Source organism: Cupressus sempervirens, chromosome 5, assembly GCF_028749045.1.
Source record: "Cupressus sempervirens isolate cs-2001-9-10 chromosome 5, ASM2874904v1, whole genome shotgun sequence".
Lineage (NCBI taxonomy): Eukaryota > Viridiplantae > Streptophyta > Pinopsida > Cupressales > Cupressaceae > Cupressus > Cupressus sempervirens.
The window spans coordinates 225,441,253-225,456,400 of record NC_143122.1 but is presented as its reverse complement, the minus strand read 5'-3'; the positions used below and the strand labels follow the sequence as shown (position 1 = coordinate 225,456,400).

Below are 15,148 nucleotides of genomic sequence, written 5' to 3'. Positions count from 1 at the left end.
CTTGGGATTTGTCACATAAGTGTCCATTGAAAGCAAAAGCTAAGCAGATGGAGTACTTTTCAGCCGAAGAGTCAGTAGATGGAGATTCAGAGCAGTCATCCGAATCAGATGGAGATGATGATGGTTCTTCACAGGAGGAAGCACGCGGTGATAGCACGATAGCTCAGTTGTCAAGTATACAGGAGGCCGTCACTTTCAGAGTTAGGGGAACCTTGGATGGACAGAGAGTTGTGGCACTCATTGATACAGGGGCGACACATAACTTCATTGATGAGAAGTTTGTGACACGCAGAGGGCTACATACAGAGGAGCATAGGGGATTTAAGGTGATGGTTGCCGATGGCTTCAAAATTGAATGTACCAAGAAAATCTCCAACTTGCAGCTTCATTTGGGAGATTATGACATGACAGGAGATTTCTTTGTGGTCAACATTGGTGATCAGGATATGGTGCTTGGGATGAACTGGATGAAGTCTCTGGTAGAGTTTACATTTAACCTTGAGAAAATGGAAATGAGGTTTGAGGCAAATGGTAAGAAGATAGTGCTCAGAGGTTTGTCAGATGGGAGACTTCGAGTGGTGTCACTCAAGCGGATGCAGAGTTTCTTTAGACATGATCAGGTGCAGTGGGCAACAGAGTTTAGAGTAATTCCTGAGATGACAGAGCAGCATAAACAAGAGTGTCCACCTGATGTACAAAAAATAATAACCAAACATACTAAGGTGTTTGGTGAGATACCTCCAGGGAGACCCCCGGATAGGGGAATCGAGCATGTTATTGAATTAGAGGAAGGGGCTAAGCCAGTTATCATCACACCTTACCGCCATCCGAAGAGATGTAAGGATGAAATAGAAAAGGCAATTAAGGAGTTGATTGACATGGGGCACATACGGCCAAGCAAAAGTCCTTTCGCTTCTTCAGTAGTATTGGTGAAGAAGAAGGATGGTACAATGAGGATGTGCATTGATTATAGGGAGCTAAACAAGAAGACAATCAAGAACCAATACCCTATCCCGTGCATCGATGAGCTTATTGATGAATTGCATGGTGCATGCTACTTCTCCAAGATTGATTTGAGATCCGGCTACCATGAGATACGGGTTAGAGAGGTGGATGTGGAGAAGACAGCTTTTAGATGCCACTATGGACATTTTGAGTTCTTAGTCATGCCCTTTGGGTTGACAAATGCACCTGCCACTTTCCAGTCTTGTATGAATACAGTGTTCAGAGATTAGTTGAGGAAGTTTGTGTTGATATTTTTTGATGATATACTGATATACAGCCGTACTTGGGAGGAACATTTGAATCATATTGATACAGTGCTCAGTATTCTAGAGAGGGAGTCATTATATGCCAAGATGAGTAAATGTGAGTTTGGGATGACAGAGTTGCTCTATCTAGGGCATATTATTAGTGCAGGAAGTGTTCGGGTTGACCCAGACAAGATCAGGGCCATTCTGGATTGGCCACCACCGAGGAACACTTCACAACTCAAGGGATTTCTCGAGCTTTGTGGGTTCTACCGCAGATTTGTGAAGGGATTTTCACAGATAGCAACACCACTTACAGATTTGACACGGAAAGATAGTTTCAAGTAGTCAGAGAGGGCTCAGGATTGTTTTGACAGGTTTAAGGAGCTGATGAGTACATGTCCTGTTTTAGCCATTCCAGATTTCACCAGGCCCTTTGAGCTGCAGTGTGATGCCTCGGGAGAGGGCATAGGAGCTGTTCTCATGCAAGACAAACATCCCATCGCATATGAGAGTAGAAAATTACGAGGTGTGGAGAGAACCTACAGCATCTACGACAAAGAGATGCTAGCAATCATGCACGTGCTAGCTAAGTTCAGGCAGTACTTAGTGGGAAGCCGGTTCACAGTAAAAACAGATCATAATAGCTTGAAACATTTCCTTGGATAGAAGGACCTTAATGACAAGCAACAGAAATGGGTGAGTAAATTACAGGCCTATGATTTCGACATAGCCTATGTCAAAGGGAAGAAAAATATTGTTGCAGATGCTTTATCTAGAAGGCCTCATTTGCTTGCTGTTGGGATAGTCATGGATGATTGGAGAGAGATGATCTTGGCAGAATATGCTAAGGATAGTTGGGCATCTAGCATTATTGAGGGAGCTATTCAAGATAGTCGATACACTGTCGTAAATGATTTGATCATCTACAAGGAAAGGATTTATTTAGTACCCGGGTCTGCTATGAAGCAGAAGATTTTGAGGGCATTTCATGATTCACCAATGGCAGGACATCTCGGATTCTTTAAGACATATCGGCAAGTGAGAGAGCGCTTCACTTGGAAAGGACTCAAATCAGAGGTGCTTCAGTTTGTGAGGGAATGCCCTGTGTGTCAGCAGAACAAACAAGAACATTCTTTTCCGGGCGGTTTACTACAGCCCCTACCCATACCAGAGAAGAAGTGGGATAGCATTTCCATGGATTTTATCACAGGCCTCCCCAAGGCACAAGGTCAGGATTGTATCTTTGTTGTGGTAGACAGATTGATGAAATTTGCACATTTCTTTGCAATTTCGTCTACATATTCAGCAGCACAAACAGCAGAACTATTTTTTCGAGAGGTATTTAGACTACATGGGATACCACGGAGCATAGTCAGTGACAGAGACAACAGATTTATGAGCCACTTTTGGCAGGAGTTGTTCAGGTTATGTGGAACAGAGTTCACTCCGAGTACCAGCTACCACCCCCAAACTAATGGACAGACAGAGATAGTGAACAAATGGGTTGAGGGGTACCTTCGAAACTACATTGCAGGAGAGCAGAAGGCTTGGGTGAAGTGGCTACATCTAGGGGAGTACTGCTATAATACCTCTTTCCATATGTCTATTCAAATGTCCCCTTTTATGGCACTGTACGGGTATGATGCTCCTAATTTTTTGGATTTGTTATTTGGGGACAGCAGGGTACCTAAGGCCAAGGATACTTTGCAAGAGTGCTAGGACATTATGCGATCCTTGAAGGAGAATTTGCAAAAAGCACAAAATCAGCAAAAGCAATATGCTAATTAGCACAGGGTTGAGAGGTCTTTTGAGGTGGGAGATATGGTGTACCTCATGTTACAGCCGTATAGACAGTCCTCTCTCAAGAAGAGTGGAGCAGAGAAATTGAAACCATGCTACTATGGACCGTTCAAAGTAATCAAGAGAGTGGGCGAAGTAGCTTATGAGTTGGAGTTGCCTGCAGACAGTAAAGTGCATAATGTGTTCCATGTGTCACGCCTTAAGAAGGCATTGGGTCACAATGTGGTGCCTTCAGTAGTATTGCCATCTCTTGATGATGAGGGAAGCTTATCTTGGTTCCCGAGGCCATACTTGACTCCAGGGAGAGGGTGCTTCGCAGGAGGACTATCAGGGAGTATCTAGTGAAGTGGAGGAACCTACCTGTTGAGGATGCTACTTGGGAAAATGAGCAGATATTGCAGCATCCAGAGCTGAAATTGCTTGAGGACAAGCAATTTTGGGAAGGGTGGACTGTAATGTCCCCTTTCTAGCATTCATAGCATGATGTTGTCGTTAGCCTATTTCCCCACAGTCCCGTAGGCTAACTAGGACATTAAAGGGGCTTAGAGGCCATTTGGCCTAGACAGTTTTAGTTGCAGGTCTTTTTGAGGGGTTCTGGGGCAACTTTGGGCATACTTACTATTTATAGTAAGTCATCTTGGACATGGCCGGACATTCAGTCACAGTGGTATGTCGATGGTAATTGTTTAAAATCGACAGGAAAACTTATTTATCATTGATAAGATTTGTTATGCACTGATAAAGCCATTTTATAAAGTTAAATTTAAATATTTAACTTTATTAATGCATAGACTATAGTTTGTGGGAAATATTTAAATTAAAAGAGTTCCCTTTATTTTTATAACACATTGGAGACATAAGGTACATAAAGGGAGTTATGTTTTATCCCACATTGAGAAAACGAAGGATTGAGCTCTTGTGAGAACAGTATAAAAGAAATGGAAGAGCTTGTTTTTGTATGCTTGGATGAAGATTAATGTTATGTTGCTGGATATCTGATTATCGGGCTTGGAGGACGGAATCCCTCTTTGCTAGCAATCTCTTCGCTGTTGGAAGACACAGTCAGGAGGATCAAGGGTGTTTTCACTTCAGGAAACACATTGGGTTTCATTTGGGGCGTTCGCATAAAGAAATTTACAAGGGTTTGAGGTGCAGATCTGAAGTTAGTTATTGCTATAGTGCCGCATGAACAGTATTTTGCTACAGTCGGCATGAACAGTATTTTGCTACAGTACGGCGTGAACAGTGTTGGTATCAAGTTCACTTGTTTTTCCGGCTGATTAGAAGTTTGGAGGGCTGCCGACTACATCTGCAAAATACTACGGCAACTAATTCCAGGTTTCTTCTGTCAAATTTTGATACTTTGCATAATAATTGTTGAATACAAGTCTGAATAGTTGTTGCAGCCTTTAAGGCAGCTGTAAGTGCACATCTACATTTAAAAATCACCCTTTTATCAGCAGATTGAAAGAGTTTCCAGATTTTTCATATACTGTTGAATGTGTGCCAAGTGTTTGTGAAAATGTTATGATGTGTATTATGCATTTTAATGTCACTTCATAGTTGTTCGTAAATCTACTCATTGGAAAGCAATTTATTGAGGAAATCAGCTTTATGAGTTTGCATACAAAGTGTTTGACAATATTCCTTAAGTTAAATTTCTACAAGTCAAAGTTCAAATCAGGGGAGGATATTACAGAGTGGCTAGTATTAGTCCTAAAAAATTACTTGCTTGGAGACACAAAATAGCAAACTGGCGAATCTGTCCAATGATACAATGTGGTAGCTAGCAAAGGAAAAGTTGGTATGTCCTCATTGGTAAAGCACAATACGTGTCACCAAATTGTAGAAATGTTCCAATAAAGCTGTAATTTAAAATTTAAAATGAAAAAAAACCAGAGGTAAATTGTATATGTGGACAAACTTGTACCAGGACCCTTTATTTCTGCCCAGAAATTTTGATGAACCTAATGGTTTTCCTCTTACATTTCTGAGATAAAGAAGCACAAGCTTGGAGTATGGATATTTCTGCCCATACATTTCAGAAATCAAATGATGATTGTTCCCTTATATCTCTGAGATAAAGAAATATAGGCTTGGTGTATAGGGTTTGCTGCACCAAAGAACATATCCTCATCCAATGCCTTGCAACAGCTACTGATACAAATTGGAACTACAACTTCTCAAGAAGACTATCTATAGATCCACAAAAGTTCAAGAATTTAAATAAGGACATCAAAACCCACAATTAATTCTCTATAACTACCTTTTAAGCAGACAAAAGTCACTGCTTGCTTTCAGAAGCCACATAGAAATACAATGATATCTGATTCGCAACCAAACAGCTTTTCCATTCTTTCGGACATTAGATTTCCACTCATGTTTTCTGAGATGCTACTGTAAACAACTACAATTATAAATATTTATCTCTATAGCTTGAGATGCACTACACAATATTTCAGTTGCTTTCGTATGAGTAAGGTGATCCTCTCTTTAATTGTATAATTCCAATGATGTAACATATAGTTTATTTCTTAAGGGACAATAACATAAACATTATCTTCATCTGCATGTCATATAGCCTATTTCATCCCATGACCTGTACTTTTGTTCTCTTCCATTGACTATGTTTTCTCTTCTTTAACCATAATATCTATGATTTACGATAGGTTTTGTTTCCTTATTCTCCTTTACACAAATGTTGCAACCTATCTATCATTGTCCTACACATCATTACATGGAAAATATCAATTACTAATTTTCCCAAATATTGATAATAAGAAATGCTGATCCTTTAGAAGCTGTGTGACCATGTTTCTTCCATGTTAAATATAGTCCTTTACATAAATATATTCTACAGAATTTATCAGCCTAATAAATGGGGTAAACCATGATGGTATAGTTACATAGCAATAAAATCTTAGGATTGCATATCACAGAAGACTAAAAATTCCACTTCCTCTATAAATATTTCTTGAGACGGTCCAGTTGACACAATAAAAGATGTGGAAATATTGAATAAAAATTTCTTGATAATCGTAGAGAGTAGAAATAGATCCAGCATTTTCCATTACACTTTCATCTACCTACGTCTGTCAAGTCAATACACAGATATGAAATATCTTGAAAAGGCAATAATGAAGAGTACTGCAGGTCTGATGATGCTTCGAAAAAATTAGCATCATTTCCAGCACCTTGTACATGTAGTAATATAAGTGTAACCAGGCCTTTCATGCAGTTCTCAGCATAAAAAAGCCCTCTTTCTCTTAGCTATCTGCAAATGAGTATTGCCAGTTATTCTCCAAATTCTCATCGTATACACTACTCAAGGAAAGCTGCGAAGTAAGGTAGCAGATAACTATATCAGCCAATGACGCATATCGACCCCCAACCCTATCAGCTGCACACTTGCACCCTGCCCAGGTGCAAGCACTAGTATTAGATTTTCCCATTTAATCTTTAGTTTGGCATTTGGTAGGGAAATACTTTTCATTTTTTTCACTCTTCTTTTCCTCTCCTTTATCGTGCTTAGACAATCAATAATTGCTCAAACACTCACTCATCACTACTCGTGTACGGTGAAGTTAAAAATGATCAACTGCTTACCTATCTTGTACACATGTACGCCAAAGTAGTTGGAGATCCTCAAATGCTCTATCATTCCATACTCCTGTACTTCAACTTTATAACTACCTGAAAGAAAGCAAATATGATTTTTGATTTTCTACAACCTTTTCAATATGCTCATGCAGTTGCCAAACTGGAGTATCCAAAACAGAGTGTCAACAATATCAAATCATAATGGAGGAGGCTTTTTGTGAGATACTAGTTGGAAAATGCATTGGTAGAAAGGCATGCAACTGTGGAATCATAGACAACATGAGAAATGTTTTAGCAAAGCCTCAGATTGATGCCATCACATGACTAGCAGTGATTGCAGATTTGTGAAAAGACTAGAGACTAGGCGGTTTTGCAGCTTCAATGACACCATTTTCCCTTCCTCCTCCGGAATCGCTAAAGTTGCTCCTATTAAAGATGATCTATTTCAAGTTGAGAATGAGTTAGAATTCCAGGATACTTCTAATGAAGAACATGCATCTTCTTGTGACAAAGAGTCCCTTGAACATGATGACATAACAACAGCCTTGACCATGCAATCAAACCAACCCAATAAAGAAGAAACATATGAGGCATCTACACAAGAGGTACTCATAGAGCTTGCTGATGTGAGGCTTGACAAAGATGAATCAAAAGAAGGTGAAGACAAATCAAATATTTTGATGGGTGGCAGCTCAAGTCACTTTGTTGAGCTTGATCAAATGAGGTATGTGACAGCACATGTACCATAGATGATTTTGGACAAAGGGCTTTAGCATTGCAAGATCCGAAGGACAGGTTATGGGTCATAGAGGAGAAGGTTGTGCAATTGTTAACAAGGATGGATGCATCTCACAAACACATTAAAGATCTCATGTGGAACATTTAAATTGAGGAAAGGTAAAAAGGTGTTGCAAAGGGAATCACTAGGATTCAATTGCAAACAATCGAGGAAGCATATGAACAAATAAAGTTAGACTACTTGCAGCTGTTAAGGGTTAGAGATCTTGTCATCAAATTTGCGGAAGACAAGGAAGATAAGGTTCATAATCTTTGTTTTCAGCTAAGTATGGCTTATTTCTCTCTAAATAAATCAGAAAATCAGATGTCAGTTTATCTACCACCAAGGAACAAGACGTGGGTACAAGGGAGATGGAGATCAATTAAATAGTGGAGGGTATTGATGAACCATTTCAGGAGGACATAAAGCACAGCGATTCCATCTTTTTGCATACTAAAGAGAACCAATATGTTGATAGGGATTAGGAGTTACATCAGGAATCTAATCTTTGGAGTTTGGAGGATCAACCTACACTAGATGATGCAAGTTGCAGCCATGGGATTGTTGCTATATCAGATCTTCCAAGTGAAATTTGTAGTTGTACACTTGGTAGATCAACATCCAAAGTTGGTCAACTGAATCCAGAAGAAGAAACACACGAGTCTCTTGGTGTCATCCATGAAAGGTATGAAGAAAATAATTTAATGATGGTGGACAGCAATTCTTTGACTACATTTGATTTGATTGATCACTTTAGCGATGCAAACAAAATAAAGGAATCACCTAGTTCAAAATTGTTTGCCCAAGCTTGATGATGTGTTTTTTGTTAAAGATTTCCCAAAAAACATGATATTCCCTTATAACTTGAAGACTTTCACATGGAAAAAGCATATGGAAAGTAATTTCCTTACCACCATGGTAATAGCGAGAAGTCTGAATGAGCATGGGAGTCATGGTATTATAGAGCTGATTATGAAAATTAAGAGGTTTCCTAAAGGGAATATTATGCATGGATTGTCAAAAGCAATGGTCATCCTAATTATGATATGCTCCAATTTGTGACATTTTTTCACACTTGGTTCATTTGTCTTCATCTTACACTTCAGAGCTTGAAGGTTACCCTATGAAAATAATTATGAAGTTTCTAGGTGTTGCAGTAACAATAACAACTAAATACATGGTTAGAACACAAATGATATTCAGGTCTGCCTCATCTAATGACAGAATTATAGTGTCTGGTTGTATCAGAGTGGAGCATTGGGCGCATAGTGGGAATAAGAAGCTTAAAGAGAAGTTACTCAAGGATTGCAGCAGCTTGACTATCAGGGAGGAATGTCAGAGTTATTGGAGAAAGCATCATTAGTGCCATATTGTTGGCCTTGGTAATCTGAATTTGCATGATGTTAAACCTTCTATTTTTTATATAAAATTACCTTCTAATGATTTGATGTGCGACACATCTGCTGATTTATATGAAGAGGATAGGAAGTTATGTGAACTTGATAATTATATGGAATTTCCAATGGAGAATTCCACATTGATTGCTTTGTAAGATATGCTCATCAATTTATTTTTAGTTCGCAAGTGGATAATTGTTGCAATGGATTACATACATCTCTATGGAAAGTGATTCTTTATCATTCAGAAGAAGAATTTGTAATTTGTAGAACTTCCAGTTTGCTCTTACAGGATAGTCACTATGCTGCAATATACAGTTTGGAAATAGACATTTGGCAGAAAACATCAGGAGTTGATAGAATTTTTTGTTGGCCTTGGGAACTGGATCTTAATGTTGAATGAGCTGCATTTGAGAAGATTGTTTCACAACATGGCTTGGTTTGATTTTGAGATCAGTTGTTCCAGAGAAGCAATGAAGCTGTTTGCAGGTTTATATGCGCTCCTGGTATTGGTATGCAGATTCTTGATTGCTTGAGGACAAACAATCTTGAGGAGGGAGGACTGCAATGTCCCCTTTTTGTGACATAAGTTGCTAATAAAATAATTGAATTTCAAATTGTCAATTTATATCAGATCTAAAGACAATTTAATTTAATTATTTAGTAGCTTTTAAGTCAACATGAAATTATAAAATGAAAGTTACTTCACAATTATTTTTCCTCCAAGTTCAAGTCTACAATTAAAATAGGGAAAATATGAAGAGAAAGAATTGGAAGGTCAAGAGATAGGCAGCTGGAAGGTAAAGTGTCTTCCTGAAGAAGGCTTCTAAAGATGAAGAGGAGGATTTTCAAAGCATGTTCAAATGATTTATTGAAGTTTGATAAAAAAGTTGATGTTTATGACATTAATAGAAATTTCTGGAGATGAAAAACCTTCAGCAGTTTGACAAAGGAGGTGGACTGAAACTTGGTTCTTCTTGGGAGTAGACTCATGACAGAATTCACATTTGTACTTAAACTTTGAAGTCTCAATTAGAAATAAATCTGCAGGTCTGAAGTCCTTTAATTCAAATTGGGTAATACTTATTTTGAAAATATATACCTGTGTCCATAAAGTATTGTTTAATCTATGTTGTTTTGATGAATATTACATTTTATGTTGATTCTTTTCTGAGAATTGGTTATCGACAATATATTATCAAATTGGCCTCCAATCATTTCTTAGATTACAAATATCAGATTTGGTTTCCATTGAAATATTTTTGAGCTGCGATTACTGGGGTCAAAGGTTTTAATTCAACATTTAAATATATAGTGGGGCTCCTCTTTCAAATGAGCAATTATTATGACTTTCAATATAAAGTGTTGCCTGTCAGACCTTAATATATATAACATTAATTGCGGCAAAGCTTCATAAATAATTCGCACTACTTTGGAAAATATTAAAATTATTTGGTAAATATTGTCGATTTTCATAATTCATGTTCTAGAAACATGTATTCCAATGAGTGCTAAGTGTTTCAATTATTCTGAGAGATGGATTCATGTGTGAATCACTATTCATGAAACATGGGTCAATGAGTTTGACTAAAAAACTACACAGTTAAATCCTGATAGCAATATCACAACATATATTCCATCATCAAAACTTTGAAATTTATTAAGTTTGGAGTTCAATACTCAAGAATCTTTTTTATTGCCTAGAGAAGTATTTTCATAGCCGACTGGAGATGAATAAATTTATGATTTTTCAATAAATGATTGAGGAGATTAATGTTACCGATATTGGATTAATGTGTTGGTTCCCGAAACCACAGATTGGAAATCTAAGAGCTTGTCAATTCTCCAATAGGATTCCACAATCAGTTATGGCCAACAAATGAGAACCACCTTGATTACCATGCACTTTAGGCTTAGCTACATCCAAGCGGATAGTCCTTCACCTGAAACGTTGATTGCTTGGTTCAAAGCTTTTCTATAGCGAATTTAACTTTGTGAGTTCTTCGGCTAACAAAGTCTTTGAACTCGATCCAAATAAAGTTGAATGCTGAATGTTCGAACTAAATGAATGTTTTATATAATATTTGTCAATAATGGATTTGATGTTTGTAAGAAGGAAGATATAGATTAGCCGACTTCAAATATAAATCCAATAATAATACTTTAATGATTCTAAAGACCAGCGCCTTTCTTATTTGGGTAACAAAGTCATCTACAATGAAGATTTTCATGTACAAATTTATAAAACTCTTTGCACTTATACCGTCAACAATTTAATAATCAAGGTGCGATGGATCAAATGCAATTTCAAACTAGTCTAGATTGTGCTTTTAACTCCTAAGTTATGGAGACAAACTAGACATTGATACATAAACAATTAAATATTTCACTATATCTAGGATGATCAAATTTATAATGCCACAAATGACCTAGTCTTAGTTATCTAAGATTTAAGTTGTTTACGGAATTTAAAGATGATTATAAAGGACGAATCAACTGCAGTTAAAATCTCCATGCCTTAAATATAAACAGAAGGCTTTTATTTGTCATTACAATATTATTTTTGAATTTTGTCTTACAAAGCCATATTTTTGCTCCTTATTCCTCTTTACAAGTGAATGTAAAATACTTTTTCTGAGGGTAATGTACACAGCCAATAAGAAGCCTTTTCCTCTTGAAGCAAACACAATATTAAACCTCCACAACACATTTGATGGCCTATGTATTTGTCTTTGAAGCGGAGCTTTTTATTTGTTGAGACGTTGTGTATGATTTCATTGACTAGAACAACATATCAAAAGACAAATTGAATTTCTCCTACAAATAGCTCTCACCGCTATGATAATGTCATAGTGCTTTCTTCAATGATACATGTATAGGGGTATTTCATCTTTAGTGCTAGAATCCAAATACTATCTTTATATCTTAGAAGAGGCTACCAAGACTATGGGTATTTAATTTCATTGTGGTTCAATCCGATGGTGATATCTGAGTTATTTTCAAATGACAAGTGCGATCATGGACACCCTGTAGTACATCCTTGGTGCTACAGTCATGGTTTTATTGCCGTCTTTGTATGCATGATGGCTTTTGAATCAACTGCCAATGACACTTGGATTCTCCATTGCTGGATTGGAAATCCATGGGTGCTCTCTGTTTTACTCCAATACATTCTTAGCCTATTGAAAATTGGTCCTTGGAGTCACGTGTTAGCTTCAAGTAGTTTCAATACGTGTCGATGACCAACCACCAACTTTGAACCAAAACTCAATGTATTTCACAAATAAAAGATAAGACTTATGCTACATGAGTTGTTTTACCGATGCTCTTCACAAATGTTTTTTGGTTAAAGTCTGTCTCAGCCACCATGTGACTTAGTATTTCTTCTTCTTGGTTGCTGGCCCGATTCCTTCATAATTGTCTTATTTGTTAGTTTTGGGTATATAGGATGAATATGACAATCTATTTTCTTGAGCAGTGATGACATCGAGACTTTCTATTTTTCCTTATAATACTAGTACTTTTGATAGCAATATTTGCATTCGTAAATCCTTTGCCATTGCCAAATATGCACTTATTTGCACATGTTGCATATAACTCTATATTGATGAAGTAAATTATGTCAACAACCAAAACTAATCCTTTATTCACATCCTTATGCTCATTGCTTTTTGTATTGTCTGAACATAAGTAGTGGGTAAGATCTCTCTCTCTCTCTCTCTCTCTCTCTCTCTCTCTCTCTCTCTCTCTCTCATGAAACTATGACTCACAAATATAGGAAAATACATATCTTGCATTATCATTTGTAGAGGTCATTAGATCTTGCTTGAATACAATCGTGCAAAATAGATAACATCAATTGTGAGGTAAAAAGGTTAAAGGGGTTTTTCAAATGGTGGCCTTAATATTTTTCCAAAAATTATGACTCCATTAGTGGCTCTTGTTGGGGACATATGTCCCCTATGGGCATAATGAGATTTCAACTATCTTTAGAGGAGCAGATGGAGCATCCATGCTCAACATGATGCACGGTGAAATTGGGTGACCCCAGGCCTCCCAAAATGAACATAGATTCTTTCCTCTATCAAACACCCAATTATGATCATGCAACACTTTGAACCTTGCTGAATTCATACATCATTCTCATGGACAGCATTTATTGCTTTATTAACACAGTTTGACTTTTGTTCAGCCTTTGAGAAGTCATCAAGTGCACCGTGATCTTTGCTGAATAGAGTATCCCTATGCACACAATCTGGCCCATCTTCATACAGTAGATACTATTTCTCCTCACCAAAAGAATTTGAAGATAACTCATGTTTAGGAAATACTACTCTTTTATCAAGAAATTGATCACATAGGACACTTGAAGAAATTTCTGAACTACCCTTCAACACATTCTCCTCATTATTTCTAGTTTATTCCATCTCATCTTCACATATTTGATGTACTTCCATTTCATATGATGAACCAAAAAATGTCTCGCCTTCTGAATACACTTTACTAGTTTTATCATCTTCAAAATTAGGATTGCTATCTTTGTCATGACGCTGATGGATCTGATTGCATAGAAATTCTTCTTCAAATAATGGATTCAAGAGCACAACAAATGCAAACTTATCTTCATCTGCTTCCTCTTCAAACAATGGACTCAAGAATATAGAGAACTCGGGCATACCTCCATCAGAACTTCCATTTGAAACCTCCTCTTTTTCATACACTGTATGTAGTTCTATTTCATCTTTACTATATGATTCCTGTGAATTACCATAGCTTTTATCCAATACCCCTTGAGAATGCATTGATCCATCAACTTACTCCCATGGTGAATTGAGATTTTTTTGGATCATTTCTTTCAATAAGTTTACGATATTCCAGATCTAACAAGGCTGAAATTTTTTTCACGCTGAGAGAATTCTCTTCCTCATTTTCACATTCACTGAAATTTGATGCCACACAAGTATCATCATGAAAAGATCTTTCCCCATATTGTCCAAAAAAGTCTTCTCCATTCAAATTGGAAACCTCACTTGACTCATATATTACTTCAGTCATGCATTAATTCTTCTTTGTAGTCAATTCACCATCTATATGTTTGAGCAAGATTAGGAATTGATGATCATGTAAGAGACCAAGTTCTTGCATTCTATTAAAAAGATCAGATGATGGAGGTCTGCATTCTAAAGGTATTTCTTGATAGGCATTAAACATCTTCATGAAGAATTGTAATGCGGATTATTCTTCTTGTTTTTCTAAGTTCAAAAATACATCCAAAGGAGATATATAACTTGGACTTTCATCACTTTTTTCTAATTTGAAAAAGAAGCTTCAAATCAGGGTCATTTGGCGAGATTCCCAACTCATGAAATTTTCTTATGAGTTCCTTGCATGGAGGCATGGCGTCTAAAGGTACTTCTTGATAAATATCCACCATTCTTATGAATAGATGTCCTATGGATTGACGTTCATATCTTTCCAAGTTGAAAAATGCATCTAAGGGGTGTATCCATGCTTCCTTCATGTTGTAGCATTGATTCCCCTTCCTATTCATAATATATATTCTCCATAGTACATTATCAAATCATTTCCTTCTGTGTCTTCTCCATCAGCAAATCTACCAATTTAAATTTAATTGAATAGAGTTTCCACCTCTTTCGAGGAATATGCTGATTTGTATTGATCTTTAGGGTTCTTGCTTCTAGAAGAGTACACTTTCACACAAACTGATATAGCTGCTCTCTGATTCTGATCTTCGAAATATGAAACTTTGTGTAACTTCACAATATTTATTGTGAGCAACTCTCCTAAGCAGAGTTGCCAATTTGAACTGGTTCCCAAAACCACATATTGGAAAACCAAGAGCTTGCCACTTCTCCATTAGGATTTCTCAATCAGTTCTGGCCAATGAACGAGAATTACTTCAATTCCCCTACACTTCAGGCTTTGCTACACCTAGGCAGGTATACCTTTGCCTCAAATGCTGACTGTCTGATTCAGGGCTTTTCTATAGTGAATATAAGCTTTGTGAGTTCTCCAGTTGGCAAGGTCCTCAAACTCGATCAAAATGAAATTGAATGCTGAGTGCTAAAAATGGTTGAATGCTAAATGTTTGAATTGATTAAATGTTTTGTATAATGTTATCAATAATGGATTTGATGCTTGTAAGAAGAAAGATATAGATTTTTTGACTTTAAATATAAATCCAATAATACTTCAATGATTCAAAGGACCAATGCCTTTGCTTATTTGGGCAACAAAGTTAACTACAACAAGGATTATTACGAAAAAATTTGTAAAGTTCTATGCACTTATACTATTAA

The 15,148-nt window shown here is 36.9% G+C and overlaps 1 protein-coding gene across 2 annotated transcripts in view; it reads left to right on the top strand.

Moving 5' to 3' along the window:
- The window catches only part of LOC149555251 (uncharacterized), a 78,773-nt gene that overhangs the window by 18,033 nt on the left and 45,592 nt on the right, over positions 1 to 15,148 (top strand). Inside the window, exon 2 of one of the 2 annotated variants that reach the window (XM_089829355.1) lies at positions 6,806 to 9,925. The exons of the other annotated variant lie outside the window; for it this stretch is intronic. Coding sequence (XP_089685481.1) covers positions 6,806 to 6,855 — 50 coding nt within the window. The 3' untranslated portion in view covers positions 6,856 to 9,925. Of the gene's footprint in view, positions 1 to 6,805; positions 9,926 to 15,148 lie in introns of those variants that run through there. 2 annotated transcript variants of the gene reach the window in all.